The 9419-nt window shown below is 45.9% G+C and overlaps 1 protein-coding gene across 1 annotated transcript; it reads right to left on the bottom strand.

Annotated features, from left to right (window-relative positions):
• Positions 1 to 107: 107 nt before the first annotated feature.
• Positions 108 to 9356, bottom strand: Dhrs1 (dehydrogenase/reductase 1). Its single transcript, XM_020162892.2, has 9 exons — positions 9154 to 9356; positions 8592 to 8764; positions 6430 to 6573; positions 6193 to 6269; positions 2311 to 2443; positions 1852 to 1995; positions 1060 to 1129; positions 653 to 733; positions 108 to 508 (listed from the first exon to the last, which is right to left on the bottom strand). Exons 2-9 carry the CDS (start codon positions 8739 to 8741, stop codon positions 372 to 374), a joined length of 936 nt encoding a protein of 311 aa, XP_020018481.1. The 5' UTR covers positions 8742 to 8764; positions 9154 to 9356; the 3' UTR covers positions 108 to 371.
• Between the last annotated feature and the right edge of the window lie 63 nt (positions 9357 to 9419).

The raw sequence follows: 9419 nt of genomic DNA on the forward strand, positions 1-9419 counted from the left end.
CTTAGGGACAGAACCCTTTGAGAGCCTACACATTTGTGCATCTTTGCATTTTTCTCTCAAGTATTTACCACTTTGCTGAGCACAGAATTAGCATCTACAAACACACGGAAGGGGAAATGAGTCCTTTATTAGCGTTCAGAGAATTTTTCAATATTGAAGCAAAAAAGTAAAATGTAGGGACAAGGAAAACCAAGGCAAAAAGAATGACTTATCAGGGATCCCAGAGTTTACAAGGATGCCTGGTAGAAGCATTCTCTTCGTATCCAAGGGCAAGGACAGGTGAGAAAAAGCTGATTTGTTTTATTAAGATAGGCCCAACCACCCAAGCTCACATGGGAAAAGAAGCAAAACTGTGACATCAGGCTGGAGGGTTAGAACTTGCTGGTGTACAGGGTGATAATCCACTTGGGCATGCGCAGGAAGTTAGGGATGTAGGAGGCCAACCATTCCAGGCTGGAGACATGTGTGAGAACAGAGCTCATGGAAAAATAGTCATGAACAGGGTGTCCTGGGAACAACAGGAGAGGAACAATTGGGCCTTTTTCCCCACTCCTCTGACACCTCCCACCCTGATTGAAGAGACTGAGAGAAGGAGTGAGCAGGGAGCAGAAGGAATAGCAGTTGAGGCTGGCTGCGGGCCCAGAGCTCTTACCATCCACGTCCTTAAGCCCATAGCGCCGAGCAAGGTCACAGGATGGTAACACCTTCCCACTCAAGCTCAGGATATCTGGGTCTGAGGGCACACATACAGTTGGAGATGGTGGGCACGGGGGTGAAGAGGGACAAGGTCTGGCTAAACTGGACGGGCCATCACTGAGACAGGCTCAGGAGCCCTGGAGAACTGTTTCTCTCTGTTCCTAGGAAGGCTCTTGGCCACACCTCACGGGAACCAATTCACAGGCTCCCAAACCTCCAACCTGGAATCCTGACTCTTTGAAACTCAAAAGACATAGAAAATTTGGGCATTCTCCTTGGCCACCTCCCAAATCAAAACTAGGTATTTGCTGCCACTGCCCTGTAGATCCTCCAAGCCCTGTCTGGCTGTCCCAAAGTCATCACCTGTTGCCAAAGCCACCACACATTTGCCACTCATTTCTGTGGATTCTGCTGTTGAGAAACCTGGTTTGTACTGAAAAACATGTTGAGAGGTAAAGGGTTAATTTCTAAGAGAACTGCCCCAGTCTTCCCCCTTTTCAGCTCTGTCTCAGGAGAAAGAAAGGCTACAGACCTCATGCAGGACCTGCAGGACCCAATGTAGCACTACAGTTACTCCTCCCTGCATTCAGGCAAGCCCTGTTCCCAGTACCAGGACCTGCTGCCTTTCCTAAGTGGAAGGCTCTCATAATGCCAACTAGTGTCTGGGCCTTCCAGGCTAGTTCAGTGCAGGGGTCAAGTGACGGCTTCAGAGCTAGACAGCCTTTCCACTTCCAACATGTGACCTGACACAAATGTCTTTCCTTTCTTTCCCTTTCCCTTCCCCTCCCTCCTTCCCATCCCCCCTCCCTCCCTCCCAACCCCCCTCCCTCCCTTCCTTCCTTCTTTCCTTCTTTCCTGTCTTTTTTCAGGGCTGGAAATTGAACAAGGGCCTGCATATGCTAAGCACATTCTCTATCACTGAGCTATACCCTCTGCCCTGGAACAAGTTTCTTAACCCTTCTGGGTTTCAATTTTGCCATCTGTAAAATGGAGGGCGTGTCTCCCTCACAAGATTAAAAGAAATAATGCATGCATGTACTCAGTCCTGTGCCTGCCCCCGCAGCTCCTGATAAGTGGGAACATTTACTCTTGTTGGAGTAAATGGAGGGTTGCCTCCTCTCCATTGCCTACTTCCCTTGCCCTCTCTTTGCCAACCTTTTTAAACAGAGGATCCTCAGAGTGATCCTTTGCCATATAGTCCTTCAGCATTTCTGTCTGCACCATCCCTGGCCACAGAGACACATAGCTGACCCCATGATGCCGCAGCTCGTGGGCACAGTCAGCAGCTAGCCTGTCGCACTGTGGAGGGACAAAAGGTAGAATGAGAGCTAGAACACCTGGCTGTGTTGCTTTCGTTTTCCGCCCTCCGTGCACCCAGGCTCTTGCCCTTCTCAGGAGCCCTCAGGTTTCCACTGCTCACTGCTCCCAATTTGATGCCTACTCTGGCAGGGGAGATGGAGGGGAGCCCAAGCAAAGGAACTGACCTTTGTTGGGTCAAAAGGAGAGGTGAGGGCTAGGCAGCTTTACCATTCTGGCCACAAGGGATTATACCTCCCAAGCTGTAAGTCCCATCACTATCCTGCACTTTCCCAACCCTATGCCACTGGTCCTTACCGCAGCTTTGCCCACACCATAGGGTACATTGAACATATACTGCAGCCCCCCAGGGGAGGAGATGACCACGATGAGCCCCCGGCCAGCAGGTACCATCATCCGTGCCGCATATACGGAGCACAAGTAGTGGCCTCTAGATGGTGGAGTGGGGAAGGAAAAGGAATGAGCTGTGTTAATGCTGTGGCCTGGGTGCTGCAGGCCCTGGCTGCTTCTTGTGCCCTCGGTGGCTGTAATCAGTGGGAAAGGCTGCAGAGCTACAGACCTGAGAAGTGGACTGGAGGCCATATTCTGAGAGAAAAACTGGTAAAATTACCACTGGCAGATGAGAAAGGGCGATCTTTAGAAGATGTAATGGAAGAAAAGACCTCTGTCACAATAGCAATTATAAACATAAAATAGTTCGGGCAGAAAAATACCTAAGAAATATGTAAGGTCTATGTGGAAAAACTAAAACTATACAAGAACAGCTACAGACACAATTGTTCAGAGAAGAAAAATTGACATGAAAAACATCCATTCTATGTAAATTAATTCATATATTTAGTCAGTTTGAGTTATATCTCAATAAGACTTTATGAAGGAATTGAAAAAAAAAGATTAATGAGAAGAATTAATATGTGAAGACAGCCAGAAAAATTTGGAAAAAACAAAAAAGAATGTCTTATGGGTAAAGAGGATTTGCTCCCCTCTTCCCCCAATCACCCATATTAAAATGTACAGTGACATCATAATTAAAAGGATTCAGCACGGGTATAACAGTAGTCAGGCAAGTCAATGAAACAAAGTATTGCATAATTAGATCCCAGTGTAAGTGGGACTGTAACAAAGTACAGAGGGAACATTTCAAATCAATACAGAAAGTACGTAGATTTGGGACAACTGAACAGTTATGTGGGCTGGGGAGGACTGACCGTCTACCTCATTTACTATTTCAAAATGAGTTCTAAAAGGATGCAAAATTTAGATGGAAAAAAATGAAAGCACGAAAGTACTAAAAGAAAACATAAAGCTGATGTAGTGACTCACATCTGTAATCGCAGCTACTCAAAGGCCAAGAGGGAGCATCTTAGTTTGAGGCTAGCCTGGACAAAAAGTGAGCAAGAACTCTTAAAAAAAAGCTGGGCATGATAGACATAGGTGGTGCATGTCTATCACCCCACCTATGTGGGAAATGTAATAGGAGGATCACAGTCCAGGCTGACTGGGGGAAACAAATTGTGAGACCTCTACCTGAAAAATAACCAAAGCAAACAGGGCTGGGGTCGTGGTTCAAGCGGTAATGCCTACCACCTAGAAAGCTTGAGGCTCTGAGTTCAAACCCAGTGTCAAAAAAAGAAGCGATAAATTGGGAAAAAAAACTTGTAAAACATATGTCAAAGGCATCTGTTCCACAAAGATCTCTTATAAATCCAATGTGAAAAGAATAACTTAATCACACAAGTGACAATTCACAAAAGTAGGAAAAGTCAATAAATAAAGCCAATAGACAAAGCTCAACCTCAGAAATTGTTAAAGTAAGGATTAGAACCACCTTTATATATCTGTACCTTATCAGAGTGGCGAAGTTGGTCTGATTGAGTAGCCTGATACTGTCTAGGATAGCTAAAGATGTGGGGAAACAGATATTCTCCATTATTAACATTTTTTTCCTCAGTACTGGAGTTTGAACTCAGGGCTTTGTGCTTACAAGGCAGGTGCTCTGCCACTTGAACCATGTCTTCAGCCCTCTTTCATTATCTTGAAATTAAAAATAGCTGGGGTCTTTTGAGGAGGAAAGTTTGTTTTATGTTTGTTAAAATTTTAAGAAGTACATATTCTGGATTAGTGGAGTAGCTCAAGTGGTAGAGCGCCTGTCTAGCAAGTATAAGGCCATAAGTTCAAATCCCAGTACCAACAAGAAAATAAAAGAAGGAAGTACATATTCTATGATCCAAGAATTTTACTGCTATAACAAATAAGGGATTAGATAAATTACTGTACCTCTTCCTAAAGGAACGGGAATATGTAATAAATGAAAAATTTGGCAATACTTTGGGTTTGAATTTAGGGCCTCACACTTGCTAAGTAAGTGATCTACCACTTAAACCCTTTTTGCTTTAGGTATTTTTCATATAGGATCTCATGTTTTTGCCCCAGGCTGACCTTGGATCATAATTCTTTTACCTTCGAATAGCTGGCATTACAGATGTGCACCACTGTGCTCAGCTTGTTTGTTGAGATGGATTCTAGCTAACTTTTTGCCCAGGCTAGCATAGAACCACAATCTTCCTGATCTCTACCTCCAGAGTAGCTGGGATTACAGATGTACACCACCATGCCTGGCCCCAGTGGAATATTTTATGAGGGTTTAAAAGAATGAGATATTTATGTGAAAAATTTGGAAGAATATATGCCAAGCTATATTAGTGGTGTCTATTTATCAGGCAAGGGAGGAAGGGAAGGCAGTGAGGGGAGTAAGATTGAACTAGTTTTTTTTTTTGAGACAGGTGTCTCACTACGCACCAGGATGCCCTTGAACTCACTATGTTGCACAGGTTGGCCTTGAACTTGTGATTCTCCTGCCTTTGTTCCTAAGTGCTGGGATTACAGGCATGTACTACCAAAACACTGGCAAAGCTGTTCTAGTCTTTACATTTTTTTCCACAAGTTGTTTTAATAATACACACACACACACACACACACACACACACACACTTGGTAACCAGAAAAAAAATTGCTTTTGCATGGGAAATGGGCAGGGCCCTCCAAATGAAAACTGTTAGAATTATAGTTTCAGGGGAAAGTCCAGTGCCAGGGAATGCAGAGCAAAGGCAATACACTTATATGAGGAGACGGGAATGTGAAAGGGGAAGAGGTGTGGGTGGGCTGCTAATGGCTCATGGAGTAGCCTTTATCTTGGAGAATTCATCAGGGTGCAGGGTTTGGGGCTGACATCTGGGTGTCCATCTTGAGCCCCTGCTAAGGATTATAGACAGCAAGAGATGAGGGTATAGCAGGCACCCCTCCTAGGAGGATGTGGGCCTCCAAGGCCAATTTCCTGCTCTTTGTGTTTTGCTTTTAAGTGTCTGGGTTGACCAGCCCTACTGTCCTCACAATCTTTCTTTTACTTTGGAAATCACAATTGCATTCTAATCCTGCTTCCTTGGGACTGCCACCAGACTACCAAAGTTGGGTATCTTCCATGTTTTAGTCACAGATTTCCAAATAATCTCTTGGTTACTCTCACAGGAGCCTTACCACATCTATCAAAAGTAAGCAACAGAGACTTAACTATGCATATTATGCTGTGGGCAAATTCTAAGTGCTGTCCTATCTCACTCCTGTGCCAGATGTAGTATGACCCCACAGCATCCCACAGTCCCAACTCTTCCCTGGAATTATACTTTCCCGTGAGGTCTTGAGTGAGGACATGGAAGTGAAGGACAGTCAGTGCCCATTCCTTTCATTAACATTATGTTGAGCTAGTCATTTCTCCCTCTAACCAGTTTTTGAAAACATAGACTAGCTGGGTGCCGGTGGCTCACACTGTAATCCCAGCTACTCAGGAGGTAGAGATCAGGAGAATTGCGATTCAAAGCCAGCCTGGGCAAATAGTTTATGAGACCCGATGCAAAAAACAGGGCTGGGGGAGTGGCTCAAGGTGTAGGCCCTGAGTTCAAGCTCCAGAGAGAAAAAGGTCAAAGCTGACATTCTCAAGGGCAGACTCACCTGTATGGAACTTCTCAGATATAAGTGGGACAAATGGAACAGAAGGGAGAAGAAAGAGATAAAGGAAGCCAGAGAGGGAAGGAAAAGACATACAGGGAAAGGACCTTGTCCTGAGGATGGCTAAGTGAGTGAAGGGAGACTTGGCCCTTGAAGTGAGGTGAGGGGAACACACACCTAAGTCCAACATTGTTTACATCATCCCAAATGGAGGCAGGGGCTTCCCAGAATGACTTAGTTGTGTTCAGGATCGCCTAGAAGGCACAGAAAATGTGATTGATTGGATGATCAGAAGGCAGGGTAACAGAAGGTAAAGCGCTGGGTAAGGGAAGGGACAACAAATGGGGATGAATGAGGACTCTGGCATGTGGAGGGGAGGTGAAGAGTGGGCGTTGGATTAAGTTCAAATGGTACCTGGACCCCACCATAGGCATTGTTGACCAGCACATCCAGACGCCCGTGCTGTTCCCGGTTTACTTGCTCAAACAGGCTTCGCACTTCACTCTCTTGGCTTGAATCACACACCACAGGTACACACTGGCCCCCGAGGGATCGTGCCTAGAGAGGAAAGGGGGTGAGGATGGGTAATGAGTTCACAGTTGCGCACTGGTGTGAGCTATCACACAATTTCCCTAACCAAAGTGAGCTTGGGAACTAAGTTGCTGAGGTGACATGCAGACAGTACTGCCCTCTGGTGTCTATTTTAGGAGTTTCAGGAATAGTAGGTCCAGCCACCACAGAGCAAGGTGGATTGAGATTTTAGGTTTAAAATCTACAGGCTTTTACCGAGGCCTATCATGAAAGGAAAGCACCATACTCTGTAAGTCAAGGGTGAAAGGAGGCATGGAGCCTACTCCTAGAAACAAGTAGCTATCCTCTTTCCTTGTCCTTGGTCATTCCAACTGTCATTTCCTTAGCTCCTACCCTTTTTTCTACTTACCTGGAACCTTTACTCACCCCACCAGTTCTCTTGCTTGGTAACTAAAAAACCAGAGGTATCAGGCACAGACTACTCCTAATTCCTGTTCTGCAAATGTGCTCCCATCCTCCAACTTCAGAGGAAGAAGAGTACCTTATTCAAGAATAAATCCCCACTGTCCAGATGCATGCTCTAGGCCCCACCTATTACTTCCTTGCCTAAACTACTGTAATGCCTCCTACTTGCTCACCTGGCCTCCAATCTTTTTGGCTTAAATTCTTTATTTTAATTTTTTTATTCTCATATTATTGGTTATTGGGGGATACAATGTGATATTTACAAAAAGTTCTTACCAGATATCATGGTTGAATTCACCCTACCCTTCTTTTTTGGTGGTACTGGGGTTTGAACTTAGGGCCTTGTGCTTGCTAGGCAGGTGCTCTACCACTTAAGCCACACCTCCAGTCCAAACTAATTCTTCATGATCCAGTCAGTATGAACTATCTAAAACACAAATCTGTTCCCCACACCTCTAGTCCAAATTAATTCTTCATAATCCAGTCAGTATGAATTATCTAAAACACAAATCTGTTTGAAGCCTAAGTTCTTTTTTGTTTGTTTTGGTAGGACTGGGGTTTGAACTCAGGGCTTTGTGCTTGCAAAGCAGGTACTCTGCTGCTTGAGCCACACGTCCAGTCCATTTTGCTCTGGTTATTTTGGAAATGAGTTCTGGAAAATTATTTACCCAGGATGGCCTGGAACTTTGATCCTTCTTATCTCAACCTCCCAAGTGGCTAGGATTACAGATGTGACCACTGGCACCTGGCTGAAGTCTAAGTTCTTTACCAGAGTCTCACATGTGCCAAACAAGCACTCTACCACTAAGCTATACTCTCAGCCCCTTGTCTTATCAGGGGCTAGTCTTCTTTGGCCTCTCATCCACTACTCCTCCCTTGCATTACCTCATGGAGACCAACTCATTTTCCCTCTGCTCATGTAACTCTGTTGGAATGATTTTCCTAACCTCCTTTACCTAATTCTTATCTTTCAAGACTCAGTTCAAGGATCACCTTTTCCAGAATGTTTTCCCTAACTGCTCCCCTTATTATCTAAATATTATTATTCTTGGTAACCCCAGTGGGATTGCTCAAGTATTTATTTATTGGTACTGGGGTTTGAACTCAGGGCCTACACCTTGAGCTACCCACCAGCCCTTTTTTGTGATGGGTTTTTTCAAGAAAGGGTCTCCATGACTACTTGCCCCACTGGCTTCGACCATGATCCTCTTGGTTTCTGCCTCCAGAGTAGCTAGGATTACATGCATGAGCCACCAGCGTCCAGCTCAAGTAATTATTCTACTGATACTCAGTAAAAAATGAAAATGTACAGTTCAATAAAGTCTTGCCTAAAACAGAGGAAGCACAGGTATAAAACACTTTGGTTGCAAATCCAAAACCTCTGAAGCTCTCAAATAGAAATTTTTTTTTTTGTTATTGTTCCATAAAATTCACTTGGGAAAATTCAGTCTTACCTGAAGTTATTTATGGGGTTCATTTATTCTACTCCAAGTATTCATGTTTTGTTGAGGAATATTATGGTGTCAGGTTAAGAGATTAGAAGTGGATAACTGGAAAGGCTTCCTCAGCTGACCACTCACCTCCTCAGCAGTGGCCCGAAGGGTCTCCAGGTGGCGGCCAGTAATGTACACCGTGGCACCTGCTTGGCAGAGCTGCAAGGCAATGCCACGGCCAATGCCTCTGGAGGCACCAGTCACCACACACACTTGGCCCTTCATGGGAGCCACCATGATTCCCAGGCAAAGGGGGATATCTGTGAAGGCAAAGAGTTGCTTGGAGGGAAGTGTGCAGATCGTGCGTGGAGGCGGGACCCCGCTAGAGACAGAAGGAGGAGATGGGGCTGGAATTCTAAGACAGAAGTTTCAGAGGTGGACAACTGAGTGCGGGCCCCAGGCCAGGATCACTGTCCCTTTTGGGTAGCCCAGGGAGTTGAAAAGGGAGCGGGATGGGGGCTCTCCAGGGCTACACACCTATTGCGACGCTCGGACAGGGGTAATTAGGTGGGGACTCTGGCGAGGCAGACAGAGTCCTGGGCTATCTGGTAGCTCTGCCACCCCCCTGGCCCCAGGGCGGCTAAGCTCGGGCGCTGTGAACCGCGAAGCCCCGACCCTGAGCCCGAAGTGGGGAGAACTTGCGCCTTACCTGCTGAGGGCGCTTTCTCTGCGGTCCTTTAGCGGTCTAGCTCACCAGACCTGTAGCTCGAGAACTTTGCTTCGGACCACGGGAGGAGCGAAATGACTAAGGAAAGGATCGAGCGGAAGTTCAACTGCTAGTAGGTGGTGCTCGGGCAAACATGCAGGTGAGGCTAAAGCATCTCTTGATAGAGTCCAGGACGATTCTGGGCAGGAACCAAGGAGGCGGGGTTCTGAAGCAAATGGGGGCGGGTCATACGGAAGCCACACCCACTG

Source organism: Castor canadensis, chromosome 3 (genome assembly GCF_047511655.1).
Source record: "Castor canadensis chromosome 3, mCasCan1.hap1v2, whole genome shotgun sequence".
Lineage (NCBI taxonomy): Eukaryota > Metazoa > Chordata > Mammalia > Rodentia > Castoridae > Castor > Castor canadensis.